This window comes from Prionailurus viverrinus, chromosome F1, assembly GCF_022837055.1.
Source record: "Prionailurus viverrinus isolate Anna chromosome F1, UM_Priviv_1.0, whole genome shotgun sequence".
Taxonomy (NCBI): domain Eukaryota; kingdom Metazoa; phylum Chordata; class Mammalia; order Carnivora; family Felidae; genus Prionailurus; species Prionailurus viverrinus.
In genome coordinates, this window is record NC_062577.1 from 50,978,399 (window position 1) to 50,993,489 (window position 15,091).

At 42.4% G+C, this 15,091-nt stretch overlaps 1 protein-coding gene across 1 annotated transcript in view; it reads right to left on the bottom strand.

Moving 5' to 3' along the window:
* USH2A (usherin) overlaps positions 1-15,091 on the bottom strand; it is a 735,906-nt gene that overhangs the window by 16,042 nt on the left and 704,773 nt on the right. The window contains exons 64-66 of the mRNA XM_047839579.1: positions 10,296-10,502; positions 7,139-7,377; positions 6,148-6,356 (exon numbers count right to left, since the gene is read on the bottom strand). Coding sequence (XP_047695535.1) covers positions 6,148-6,356; positions 7,139-7,377; positions 10,296-10,502 — 655 coding nt within the window. The remainder of the gene's footprint in view (positions 1-6,147; positions 6,357-7,138; positions 7,378-10,295; positions 10,503-15,091) is intronic.

Here is a 15,091-nt window from a genome sequence, read left to right on the forward strand (position 1 = left end):
TAAGATCCATCCATATACTAAATTGGCTTTTAAGAAAAGAAAAAAGCGAGTGGTGGAAATAAATTGAATATCCTTTTTTTCTTTAGAAATTAAACCCATCTGTTGCTGATGTCAGGAAATATAACAAAATAAGGAATAATTATACTTTTGTGATCATAAGATTTAACCACAAAGACAACTTTGATTCTTATCTTTCAAAGCAAGACCTTTTCATAAAGCCATAAGAAAGTATTTCTGCAAATACCAAAACCATAGCTATCAAAACCTCTTTTATTTATTTATTTATTTATTTATTTATTTTTTTAAGTTGATCTGTTTTTGAAGGAGAGAGCATGCATACACACACGCAAACACACAAACACACACAGGATAGAGGGGCAGAGAGTCAGGGAAAAAGAAAATCCCGAGCAGGCTCCACGCTGTTAGTGCAGGGCCCGCTGCAGAGCTCGATCCCATGGACCTTGAGATCCAGACCTAAGCAGAAATCAAGAGTTGGATGCTCAACCAACTGAGCCACCCAGGTGCCCCTCAAACCCTCTTTTAATATGTTTTTCCAGTACAAACTTCACAATGGAATATACTGTTGTATCTGTCTGTGGGTTCCCTCTGCCACTTAATTCAAAAGATTTCCACATCTCCCCTCCATCATAACAGCACAGATAAAGACAAGGTTTGTAAATAGTATAAAAATAGAAAGATAGGAGCTCCGAGGAAAGAGTGATTGAACAATCAAAATAACCAAGAATAATGAATTTGGAGACAGGAAATGGGAACACCTACTATGCCCCCTGCACTTGATATGTTTTATCTTATTTAGTCTTCAAAACAATCTTGTAAGAGTTCCTAATTTTTCAGCTCAGGAAACTCAGGTTCAGAGAAGCCAAATTACTTGCTTAACCTCAGTGGCTTGTAAGAGGCCGAGGGTCTGAACCCAGACCTGCTAACCATAAAGCCCGTGTTGTTTTGTTACAATCAATACACATCTATTCAAAGGAGCACAGTTTACTAATTCAGTTTATGGGTGCACTGAATCATCCTGGCTCATCCTGACTGCTACATATTTAGGAATTTTGTGAGCTGATTATTAAACCCAACCATTATTAAAATATATTATGTAAACTAAAATAAATGATACTAAAACTAAGGTAATAAACACTCAACGTTCATAAATCCTTCGTGATTTTGCTACATTGTATTATTATCTATGCTCTTGAGGTGGTTTATGTCTATTATGTCTGGATGGTGGAAATATTGCAGAGGAGGGCACCACTAGTCACCTCTTGCCAGCTCTGTGCTCCTTGGAAAATCAAAATTAGCCAGGGTGGGAGTATTTACACCACGGAAGTTGGCAAGCACTTCCAATCAAACATTTTCTCTCAAGAAGCCCAGCAGTTAAACTATGCCTCACTTTGTTCTTGCACTGAAGGTGTAGTTAAGGCAGAGGGGGCTGAATGCATTGCTAACACCTCTCCAGACCCATGTTACTATAAAATTACAAACACTACTTTCAAAGTACTTTATGATTTGTATTTCTGATCCATATTTTTTCTCTTCTGGTACATAATGAGTTAAAAGTAGCATGAATGGTATTTGAAAACCCATATGATAGAGGCGCCTGGCTGGCTCAGCCTGTTGAGCACCTGACTCTTGGTTTCAGCTCAGGTCATGATCTCACGGTTTGTGAGTTTGAGCCCCACATTAGGCTCAATGCTGCTGGTGCAGAGTGTTTGGTATTCTCTCTCTCTCCCTCTCACTCTGCCCCTCCCCTGCTCTCTGTCTCTCTCTCAAAATAAATAAATAAACTTAAAAAAAAAGAAAACTTATATGATAGCCATTTATTGTATTTTTCCATGTCTGTGGATCCAGTAAAGTGGATTGAGTGAGCCCTTTCTTCCCTTGGTGCTACTCCAATTTGGAGTCACTTCTATGTAAAAGGAAGAACAGAAAACAAGGAAACCTTTTTTTTTTTTTTTTAATGTTTATTTATTGTGTGTGTGAGAGAGAGAGCAAGCAGGGGAGGGGCAGAGAGAGACAGAGAATCTCAAGCAGGCTGCTGTGTGCTATCAGCAGAGTCTGATGTGGGGCGCAAACTCAAAAAAAAAATCATGACCTGACCCGAAATCAAGAATCATGACCTTAACCAACTGAGCGCCCCAGGCGCCCCAAGACAGCAAGGAAATCTTATATCTGTTCACTGTGGGGTTTTTTTTTTTTTTTTTTTGAGCCTAAGGAAAAAAAATCTGGCAAAACTAAGCTCAATGACTAAAAAGAGAATTGGTTAACAAAACTGCAAACCTCACAGAGCTGTTTTGGCCAGGCCTTCTGGCCAGTACACACACACACACACACACACACACACAACGGGCTTATGGATATATTATGAAGGGGAACCGCTTCTGAAGGGTGGTGACTATGTTTCGTCTCTCTCCTTGTACAGAGTAGCGTTTTGTTTTAATTTTTTTAATGTTTATTTATTTTTGAGACAGAGAGAGACAGAGCATGAACGGGGGAGGGTCAGAGAGAGAGGGAGACACAGAACCCGAAGCAGGCTCCAGGGTCCGAGCTGTCAGCACAGAGCCGGACACGGGGCTTGAACCCACAAACTGTGAGATCATGACCTGAGCCGAAGTCGGATGCTCAACTGACTGAGCCACCCAGATGCCCCCAGAGTAGCATTTTTTATTAGTAGACCAGAATTCCTTTTACTGTGCCTTCACGTCGGGCATACGTATTTCTCACGGTTCCTTTTGGGTTTGTGAAAGGCAGATAGTGAGAGGAACAGGCAGAAAGATGAAGGAGGGTGCACATTAGGAAAGAGGACTTCAACTACCTCCATTTTGACTTCAGTCTGTACTTTCTAATTGATTAAATTCTTCCCAGCTTATCTCTCAACTCAGGCAAAAGGCGAGGCAAAGCACCCTGTGGTAAGAACCAAACCATCCCCTCCAGCAATAAGGACCCCCGGAGCCGGCAAGACCTCGCTTGACTGACCCCAAGACAATGGTCGACCTGACCTGTACTGCCACCTGCATGTCCCCACCAACCTTACATGAGCCTGGAAGTGTTTTCAGCACTTTGGAGACAGGCTTCCAATGCGTGGTGGCCTCACTGAAATAAATCCCTTTCCTGTTTCACCCCCTCCCTCGACTCTCTGCTTCCGGACTGTGTCAGTGGCTGGTGGCCCAATGTGATCTGTTTGGGACCCCTGGAGCCAGATGTTCTTGTACCCCCGCGCCACGGTTACGGTTACACAGTAGACATTACTGAGAATCATTGCACTTTGGATTATGGTGCAAGTGACAAAGAATGCAGATTGTGTGGCAGCAACAATAAACGCGAGAAGTTTGGGTGCGTTCACTCACTCATAGAGCAACACACGTTGGGTGCTCAGACCTGCGGCCCAGGGCTGGAGTAACATAGAGAAAGTGAGGCCTGAACGGGAAGCAGATTACAGGAAAGATGCCAGCTGTGTCTGGGGCTGTCGCATTTGGGCGGAGGTGAGGAAGTGGGGTGTGGGTGTGTGTGGGGGGGCTGGGTTTCAAAGCAAAGGACTCGGGGAGCAGGTGGCCTTCTGGGAGTTGGCCTTCGGAGCTGAAGCCTGGGAGAAGATGAACTCACTTCCTGAGGAGGGAAGACAAGAGGAGGGAAAGGGTAGAGAGGAAAGTTTAGGACTGAGATTGGAAGGGACCAGGTTGGTGTAAGATCAACCAACAGACTGACACTGAACAGCCACAGAGGCAGGAAGGAGGACAGGAGACACTCATGGAAACTAGGGGGACTGTTTTTTTTTAATGTTTATTTATTTTTTGGGAGAGAGAGAAAGAGAGTAGTGGAGGGGCAGAGAGAGAGGGAGACAGAGAATCCAAAGCAGGCTCCACATTGTCATCACAGAGCCTGACATGGGGCTCAACTCATGAACTCCTAGATCATGACCTGAGCAGAAACCGAGTCAGAGGCTTAACTGACTGAGCCACTCAGGCGCACCAGGGGGACTGCTTTTTAAAAAAGGACTGAGGGTCCCACTGCCTTGAATGTTCCCCAGAAGTCAGTAAGAGTGACTTCTGCTAAAAAATATCCCCTAGATGATCACTGTGGAGGTCAAGGGCAAACCTAGGAAGAGATTTTCACGAAGTGACGAGGTGAAAATCACTCTGGAGAACTTTAAAGGGTAAGTGGGAAGAAGGAAAATGGGCAAAGCCCTCGGAGAGCATCCTTCAGACAAGTTTTGCTATGAAGGGAGGAGTGTGGGAGGGGAAATGAGGGAGAGAATCAACTGTGACTCTGTTTATTTTTTTTATTATTTTGAGGGAGAATGAGCGTGTGCGGGATAGGGGCAGAAAGACAGGGAAAGAGACTCCCAAGCAGGCTCAGCTTGGAGCCCAACGCGGGGCTCAAACTCATGACCATGAGATCACGACCTGGGCCAAAATCAAGGGTCGGATGTTCAACCAACTGAACCACTCAGGCACTGGAAAAAAGTGTGACTCTATCCAGGGTACACTGAAGATTGCAGAGAGGAGGCTGGTGGTCAGCAGGGAAGGGGGTGGGATTCAAAGCACAGGAGGTGGGATTATTTCGGGGAGAAGGACCACCCTTCCTTGTTGCAGACAGAAATGAAGCCGATCGCAGGTGGGTGGGAAGGGAGCAAATTACTGACCGGTGACCTCTCTTTTCCTGGTGAGTGTGGAAGCAGGGAGTTCTGTAGAGCATACAGGGAGAGGTGGGTGAGGACAGGAGGGGTGTGCAGTGGGGGAGGGTGGGAGGAAGTGGGAGGTTTGGGGAGGGAGGAGAAGGTCTGAAATCTTCATGACAGACCAGGGTAACATAGTGGTACTTAGCTGAGCGGGGTGATGATGAATTCAGAGGAATACCTCCACTTTCTAGATATGGAAACTGGCAGGTGACTTCAGCTCTGGCCTTACTTTGGGGCCACCTCATTGTACAGCTCCCAGAGCCTCAGTTCAGAGTCCGGTCTATGTGAACGGCATCTTGGAATTGTAATGCACGGTCCGCAGTCCTGCTTTGGTTCTGTCTTCTGTAAATTTAGATAACAGCACTTCCTTCATCGTCTTGTGCTGAAGACTATTTGTAAAATCCCTCAACAATGCCACGAACAAGCAAGTTCTAAGAGTGACCTGTTGCTCACATCTGCCATGTTGTTGTTCAGACACATTAAGTTTTTTGTAGGAGGCATTGGCCTTTCATGAACATATAACTCTTACTTTAAAAAATGCCAATGCCATATACTGAAGATGAAATTATAATTTGACACAGTGTGGCTGGAAATCCAACTTGCAGTAAGTATCCAAAGACTTAAAATATTTACATTCTTGATGTAGTAAATTCCATGTGTCAAAATTTAATTTGAAGAAAACCAGACATTCGAAGATTGGTACTTTTTACTGACTTTTGAACAAGGGGCACCATACCTTTTCTTTCCACTGAGCCCTGCAAACGATGCAGCAGGCTCTAGCTATAAGTACTTATTTTATTCTCAATACTTTTGGTGTTTTTTCATTTTTTAAATGTTTATTTATTTAGGGAATCTCTGCACCTAACATGGGGCTCAAACTCATGACCCCTGAGATCAGAAGTCGCCTGCTCTTCCGACTGAGCCAGCCAGGCACCTTGTTTTCATTTTTGTCATTTTTAAACAGTAGACATATACACCTTATAAATTCCGAAAAGGAATTATTTTACAGAAATGTAAGGAGGCCCCAATTAACCAGTGAACTGCCCTTCCGCTTTTCCTGATGGTGCCCGCCGTATCTCAATGCCTTCCGGAAATGCCTTCTGGATTATGCCACGTAACTTGAAAAGGAGTGGCAAACTAAAAAACAGACAAACAAATAAATATCATCCCAAATTTCCAGCGTTTGTCTATGTTCATCCCTGTTTGATTTCCTCTAAATTGGTTTTCACCCCACCACTGCATGAAAACTCTTCCTAAATTTGTACTTAATCTTTATGTTATTAAACCCAAAGGGCATTTGTTTCCCCCCAGTAGTCATCTTCGTCGACGTCTCAGCGGTATTCGGGGCACTTGAACACTCACCCAGCCCTTTCCAAAGGCCAGCTGGCCTACTTTTCGTGGCAGGGCTCCTACCTCCCTCTCTGGCTGATGGGGGCACAGCCACTTCTACTCACATTCTCTTTGGGTGACAAAGCTGATCCATTCGGAAGCCGTGCTGCCCACCTCATTGTGGGCCACCACCCTCAGCTTGTAGGTGGTGTAAGGCTGGAGGCCCTCAAGGCTGGCTGTCTGCCCTGGCCCCACGAACTTCGTCTCTGTTTGGCTGGGAGTGCACGGAGTGGCTGAATCCGGGGGACAAGCCACGTAGAGCTGAAGCTCATAGCTAGAACGAGAGAGCACGCAATCAGGTTAGTTTAACTTTCGTCTCAAACGGGGTGTATCTTGTGAGGAGACGTTTGGTTTTCGCGGAACTACAAGCTCTTTCCGATTTCCATTTGTGGGAAACTGCGCTCAGAAACACTTTATTTAATGCCGTTGGAAATGAGCGGCGGACGTAACCGGAGAAGTGATAAGAAAAGTCACATGTGTACACGTGTTGCTGTCCAGCCAGCAACTAGCAATCCTTGTTGGTAGAGATAAGAGATTTGTCTCTTTTCAGGGAAGAGCGATAAAAGCGTTCTCCTCTGCTGAAAATAAGGAATATCTTTTTTTCAAACAAACAAACAAGCAAATAAATACTGAACAAACAGTATCTTTTGTTCCAGATTATTTTGAGTAAAATCCCTCCTTTGTTTTTTCAAGCAGTGGTTCCTTACGGCATTTTAAATTAGATCAGGCAAATTCTGATTTACCACAGAAGTTTCTTATGTTCCAGCCGAGGCCCATAGAATGAATAATTCCAGGGAACCCTGAAGAGCGTACTCTTTCAATGAATGCAGACACATTGCCTAGTCTTTCTTATTTAAAGACAATGTGGTTGTTCACCTTTCTGTCGTTAGCTGACTTTATGATTTAAACACTTTCAGGGAACATAAGTCAATTTGTCTATTTTGCTATAGGTATTTGTTCAATAAGCACGCCTTCCTTGGGCAGGGCTGGTAGCTAGCTGTACGTCTGTATGCGTGTCTTATGTTGGCTTATTCATCCTTCTGTCTGGCCCACTACCTTTGAATGACACCATTGGGGAACAGAGGAGGGCTCCACTGGAAGGCAGCTGTCCGTGAGGACAGTGTCTGGATTTGGGGAGAGGACAGTCCTGAGGGTGGAGCAGGATGAGTTCTCAGCTCTGCCGTTGGCCCTTTGCTGCAACAATTGAAGCAAGTGCAGGCCTCCACCCCGATGGAGTACATAGTGAAGGGCTGCAGGCCGCGAAGAGTCTGCTGGGTGGCCATGCCTTCAGACAGCTGTAGGAAGAAAGGATACGAGGTGAGGCAGCGTCGCAGAGCACAGACAACGGACAAATGTTTATCGTGTATCCCACCTCCTATGAAGGGAGTGCCACGCCGGGTCACCTGGGAGGCACGCTATGGCATCTCTCGTAGTATTTACCCTCAAGGAGTTGCCAATCCAGTTGGAGAGGCATGTCTTAAACATGCGAAAAATGTAATGGTGTAATAGTTAGAAGTTTGAGGTAACAGGATAGAGATCACGAGGCACAATATTATTTAGCACCATAGAAAGATGTTAGAATATGGCACAGAACACACAAAATGTATTTTCTTAAGTTTTTATGTAAATTCCAGTAAGTTCACATATAGTGTAATATTAGTTTCAGGTGTACAATTTAGTGATTCAACACTTCCATATATTACCTGGTGCTCACCACAAGCACCCTCCTTAATCCCCATCACCTATTTAACCCATCCCCCCACCCACCTCCTCTCTGGTAACCATCAGTTTGTTTTCTATTGTTAAGAGTCTGTTTCGGGGCGCCTGGGTGGCTCAGTCGGTTGGGCGTCCGACTTCGGCTCAGGTCATGATCTCGCGGTCCGTGAGTTCGAGCCCCGCGTCGGGCTCTGTGCTGACAGCTCAGAGCCTGGAGCCTCTTTCAGATTCTGTGTCTCCCTCTCTCTCTAACGTTCCCCCATTCGTGCTCTGTCTCTCTCTGTCTCAAAAATGAATAAACGTTAAAAAAAAAAAAGAGTCTGTTTCTTGGTTTGCCTCTCTCCTTCTTCCCCCCATGATCATTTGCTTTGTTTCTCGAATTCTACATAAGTGAAATCATACGGTATTTGTGTTTCTCTAACTGACTTATTTTGCTCAGCATAATGCCCTCTGGCTCCATCTACTGCCTATGGCAAGACTTCATTCCTTTTTATGACCAAGTAATATTCCATTGTAAATATAAACCACATCTTTATCCATTCATCAGTTGATGGACATTTGGGCTTTTTCCATAATTTAGCTATTGTTGATAATGCTGCTATAAACATCAGGGTGCATATATCTCTTTGAATGAGTATTTTTGTATCCTTTGGGTAAATACCTAGTAGTGCAATTGCTGGACCGTAGGATAGTTCTATTTTTAACTTTTTGAGGAACTTCCATACTGTTTTCCAGGGTGGCTGCGCCACCTCACATTCCCACTAACAGAAAACACACAAAATATTAATCAAATTCTGTGGCCTTCAGAATAATGCCTTTCCAATACCAAAATCTGTATTTGAATTATATTTCTGGAGAGTATTCACTAAGGTCCATATTCTGCCATTGTTCCGTGCATGTAATTGGGGGATCAAAATTCCCTCAGGTCCATGTTCGAGTGGGTGTTTAAGAGCTTGAAAGTCTATCTCTTCCTGGGAGCATGTTGGTTTATATGACATATCAAAGCCTTTCCCTCAACCACCTTTGTTGCATTATGAACTTTTTGGTTTATTTGGAGCACGTATTTTACCTCATTGTGGTTTCATTAAGAACTCTGGAACAAAAGAGTTCAGAAACTGGAAAACGAATTTCCAGTGACATAGCAACATATAATTAAGAAGAGTTATCTGCTATTTAAAAAATGCATACAATGCACTCCAAATATAAATTATTTTAGTTTATTAATATTATCATTTTATAACCGTGGATAATCAAGGGTTGATTGTATTTACATCATCTATATTTATTGAATACGAGGCCCTGTAGAAAATATGCTAATACTTCTTTAACATTCAATACGAGACCTCTTTCCTTGCAAGTTATTTTTTGAAATTGTGTTTTAATACCTGGCACTCTGGATTCAGAGGATTTCTCCAAACTTACCCAAATTGTTCCCTACATTGGTCTAAATAATTTATAATATCATAATGGGATCTGCACAACTTGTCCATGAGGGTTTTTTATGAACAAAGTGTCATAATCTATACTTATTCACGAAAAATGCAAGAGTGGTATGCACTGGGCAGCAGGAAAGGGGCTTCATCTTACTGGCTCTTGGTGTCTTTGTATAAATAATGGAGGAACTGGTCTAATTAGTTATTAGGGTCCCTTCAGCCAGTGGCTTTGCTAAAACACAGTGGGAAAGATGATTTCTCTCCACTGTCCATTGTGTTTCCCCGATGTGCCCCAAACGTGCCAAGAAAAAAACAGCGGAGCAAGAGTTGTGCTGGCCAAGCTGTTCTCTCTCCCAAAGCGCTGGAACTTTCTCGAAGTCACCAAAAGAAAGTCTGAACTTTCAGTGTGTTATCAGACATTTGCTTGTGCCAAAATGGGGATTCCGAGGATAGTCTTTGCTCTTTTTCTTTCTCATATTAACATTTACACCACCAATAACAGCCATTTGTCGACCCATTACTATATTGTTTTCTGATTACGACTTGATATTGTTTTCTGATTAAATTAATTGTCGCTAAAGTCTTCGGCTTCTTTAAAAAAAATTTTTTTTTAAATATTTATTTATTTTTTGAGAGAAGGAGAGAGACAGAGCACGAGAGGGGGAGAGGCAGAGAGGGAGACACAGAATCCAAGGCAGGCTCCAGGCTCTGAGCTGTCAGCACAGAGCCCGACGTGGGACTCAAACCCACGAACCGTGAAATCATGACCTGAGCCGATGTCAGACGCGTAACTGACTGAGCCACCCAGGTGCCCCTAAAGTCTTGGGCTTCTTATATTTGTGGAGTCTTTAATACTTTTAGCACTTCTCTCCCTGAATATTTACATATTTTCTGTATGTTTCCTAACACTTTTTCTCAGATCTTTGTGCTAAGTTCCTCATGGGCAATTGAGAACAGATGGGTAAGAAAGAAGGATCAAGGAGATGAAAAGGCAAGGACACCATAGTTTATTCGTAAAGAATCAACCAGCCCTGGAATTTTGTTCTAAGTGCTCTGCTACTCACCACGGTCTCTGCCCCGCTGGTGTTGGAGAACAATCTGTAGAGACTGACGATTCCGTTGGGCTTCCCAGGGGCACTGATGTTGACCACTGCTTGGGTGGAAGAGATTGTATGGAACCTGGGGGCGCCAAGACCTTCTGGCGGGGCAGGCCCGGTTCTACACCAAGTCCAGCTACTGGGGGCTTTTCCTGCTGAATTCACTGCCCAGACCTCCAAAGAGAAATCAGTAAGATCACTCAAAAGCAAAGTAGCCTCAGGCTGAAACAAAAGTTGGCAACCAAAAGCAACCAAACACAACAGAATGTGATAAACTTTGATCTTGCACCTTTGTAATCACAGAGGAGATCAGCTCCTTCCTCTTTTTTGCCTTTGACCATTTGAACACAAAGGGGGCCGATTAGGAGCCCTCATTTCAGAGTGCAGCAGGCTGGTTTAAGCCTAATGAGAAGCCGCTCATTTCTGTATATGGGGTGTCAGCTCCTGCAACCTGAATGGATCTGCAGACTACGTAAAACTCAGCAATTCTTAAACACCGTCCCCACCAAATCTGCATGAAAATTAAATTTTCCTTTCATCAAGGAGGGAATAAACATATGGAAGGATGTATAATCTTATTTATCAAGAACCATTTGTATAATTAAACACGAATATCCTAAAAGGTTGCCTTAGGTCGTCATTTGCATGAGTAAGTAATTTGTAGAATGTCAGGTACAATAGACAGAGTAGATGGATGTGTGAGTGTATAGGGTTAAATTAGGCCCAATAACAGCCAACTACACAGTGATCAATCAGAATGATAGATCTAAATGGCAATACAAGAAGACTATCTGCGTGTTTAGGAGTAAAAGTATTCCTTAGTAAGCTTTCATGTTGTGCAAACCTAACTTCAGGAAATTTCTTTCTCATTCAGTGTCTCCTACAATAGATAGATTATCTATTATATCTATCGTCTATCTATCTATCTGTCACCTATCTATCATCTATCTATCCATGCATCTAATATATTTGCTCTGAGCTTCTAAAGTCTAAAAAAAAACTTGTTTGATTCTATAGTAGACACGTTCCAGGTATGCAGTGTTACAAAAAAAGCATGCAGAACATTTGAAATAGGAGATGCTTAGAAACAAACTGTTTTTGTTTTTTTTATTTTTGCATCAAGAGATGCTTCAAGAGAATAAATATGGGAGAGATTTTTAGCAATTAGGCCAAATCTTATTGATGTTTCCATACTTTTGTTTTGTTTTGTTTTGTTTTGTTTTGGTGGTTTCCTTTGGAAAAGTAAAATTTCTGATGTTGAACTGCTCTCAGATTGCTGTCAAAGGCAAATCTGCAGCCCCTTGCTGAGAGGATTGCCAGAAGCCCCATTTTTATTTTTATGTTTTTTAATTGTTATTTTTTTATTTCAAATTTTTATTTAAATTGTAGTGAGTTAACATATATGGTAAAACTGGTTTCAGGGGCAGAATTTAGTGATTCATCACTTACATATAACACCCAGTGTTCATCCCAACAAGTGCCCCATATTTTAAGAGACAACTAACCTCCTTACATAGCAGAACCTGCCCTTGTTAGACACATTCTCTCACTGTTTGTATAATACTCACATTTGTATAAACCCTACACTTTACAAAGCACTTTAATGTGTGATCTGACTTCGTCCTCATAATACAACTTTGTAGGGTGGCTGGAGAATGTGTTATTAGCCCCCTTTACTGGTGAGAAAATTAAGCCTCTGAAAATGTCACTCTCTTACTCTACGTGAGAGAAGTTACAAGAGCTGAGACAAGAATTCTGCTCTCCAATAAACTTTTTTTTTTTGAATGTTTATGTATTTATTTTGAGAGAGACAGAGACCGTGTGATTGGGGGAGGGGCAGAGAGGGAGGGAAACAGAGTATCCCAAGTGGTCCCTGTACTGTCAGCACAGAGCCAGATGTGGGCCTCAAACTCACGAAACTGAGATCATGACCTGAGCCGAATCCAAGAGTAGAATGCTTAACCGACTGAGCCACTCAGACGCCTCTCCAATAAACTCTTTTATTACTCTTTCCAATAAACTGTGTTTTGATTCTGCATGTCGTCCATATGCATAAATACGACACTCAGGGTCATGAAAATCAAATGGCTCGTCCATAGACAAATATGTGCAGTCCTGGGTGAGGTAATGTTAACTTGTAAGGGCGGATAGACGGGCCCAGATTGTCTTAGGGGATGGAGGTTTGTTTTCACAGGCACAGGGAGGTAGGGAGCAGCACGCTGTGTTAGCAATGGAAGAACCGCTTCATGGGAACCAGACTCCAACAGCAGCTGCTCTTGTAGTCCCCTCCGAAGTGGCCCAGGTCAGACTTAGCAGAGGGACAGCAGGTATAGAGGTTATTGATGAAGAGGTCACATTTCAGAGCTGATGAGAGAGTCCTCGACTCCTCAGTCAGCTCCAGACCAACCTCTTTAATGCAAATGCCTGTCCAGGAGATAGGAGAGAACATTTCTTACTACACAAGGAGTGACAAAGTTTGAAAAGAAAGTATTCTTGGGGAAGGGGTGCAAAACAAGGTGTACATATTGATATCAAGTTCTTTGCCAAGAGTACGGCTCTTGTTGGTGAGTTAAGGTGTTAAGAGCTAAACTGAGGCGTGTTAAAAATTTTAAGAGTTTATTTGGGCAAAAAACAATTCTAATGGGGGCACTGCCAAACTGGAAGTGGTTAGGAGCAGTTGGCCAACACAGGGAATGTGCAGAGGCAAAGAGAGGAGAGTATTTAATTAGCTATAGCCATTGTTCTCCGTGTTTTGATTTTGTAATCTTGAAGCATTTACCGGCTTAGATTTCAGTTTGTTTACATAGACCTTCAAAGCATTAGAGCCACCATAGACTAATGGTCTCCTTGCTTAATTAAGTAAAGGGCATATAGAATTTTGATACAGGCCACAATGGATGGGAAAGGAAATGAGGAGGAAAATAAAAGTAGTGTAATAAAATAAAAATTCAGCAAGTTGCCAATTAATTACTGAGCACCAATAGGAGACCAGCAACAGGGCAGGTATGAGGATGTTGAAAAAAATGATATAAGTATCATAAGTGCTCAGCACGGGGTCTGGCCTCGGATTATGAACATTCACTTTGCTTTCATTTTTGTTGTAGATGCAGCATTATAAATACTGAAGTATAAATACTTCATATAAATATGAAGGCTTTTTAATGCTAGTGTCATCAGATAAAAACTAAACCTCATACCTTCCTGTGTTAGGTGAGTTTTTGTTGGATAGAGTCCTATTTCCAAAATGTGATTTAATTTATGGCATTTTTAAAACACTTGAGCCTCAGTATTATGGTGTTTCTGTGTATTTCTATGGAAATATTCTGGTCTGAAAAGTAGGCAGTTCAAAATTCTCCAGCACTAACTGGGAATGTGTGTAGGACTTAGGGTCTTTTGTCTTTGACAGGAGACCTTCATAATATAGTGCTCTTTTTCTTAGTCTTTCTTTTTAGTATTCAATCAATTTGAGATCAAAATAGCATTCATATAAATCAACGTGTTTATGCAAAGCAGGATCAGCCTATTTACATGAGCTACTCTGAAAATGAAAGCAGTTACGAGGAAGAGAAAGCTGACTGAAATAATGAAGAATTATGGATTTCACAAAATTTGTACCACAAGGCAGTGTTTCTGTGATACAAAACCACAAGAAGAGTAAAGAAGAAACTGTCCGTGGTATCCTCTCTGTCTGTTGAAGTAAGAAGTCTTTTAGCCAAAAATTGCTGTGGCTTTCTGCCAATGCCCAGTGAAGCAGAAAACAAAGGAACGGAAGTGTAATAGTTCAGGGTTCAGAATAAAAATACTAAAAGATATGCTTCTGATTTCTACTGACAAAACAGGACCCCAGGATTTGGGTTCATCTTTATATGGTGAGAAAAAAGAAGCAGAGATCTTGCACGGGAAATTTTGAGCAATATGCTCTGACCTTTTGATTTTAATGAACCGATATAGAAATCAAGAAATAAAATACCTTGTGAACATGGAATTGCCTGCCATATCTATCTCTGTCTATCATATCTACCTATCATTTACCGAATCCATCCATCCATCCATTCACCCATTACCACCTAGTCACCTACTTTTTACCTGACAAGCCAATCCATCTGGTTTGTGTCCCAAGACTTCCTGACACGATCATAGGGTACAGAAACAGGGGTTTTATTGTGTGGGCTGCTCATAGAAAAGAAGGGACATATTTATGGGATGAGAGCAAGTAAGGCTTTTGAATTACAAGGCCAAGTGATAAAAAGAAGGATAGTCTTGGGGCACCTGAGTGGCTCAGTTGGTTAAGCAGCTGACCCTTGGTTTGGGCTCAGGTCATGATCTCACAGTTCATGAGTTCGAGCCCCATAACGTGCTCCACACTGACAACATGGAGCCCGCTTGGGATTCTCTCTCTCCCTCTCTCTCTGCCCCTCCCTGCTCATGCTCTCTGTCTTTCTCAAAATAAATGAATAAACTTAAAAAAAAAAGTAAGGATCCTCTTCATTTTTTATTTATTCAAAATATCTTTATCCCTACAATATCCAGCTGAACATATTTATTATTTTATAATTAAAAAAAGATGAGGGGCGCCTAGGTGGTTCAGTCGGTTAAAGTTCTGACTTGATTTCGGCTCAGGTCATGATCTCATGGTTCCTGAGTTCGAGCCCCACAACGGGCTCTGTACTGACAGCATGGAGTCTACTTAGTATTCCGTCTCCCTCTGCCTCTGCCCCGTCTCCACTTGTTCTATCTCTCTCAATATCAATAAAAAATAAGCT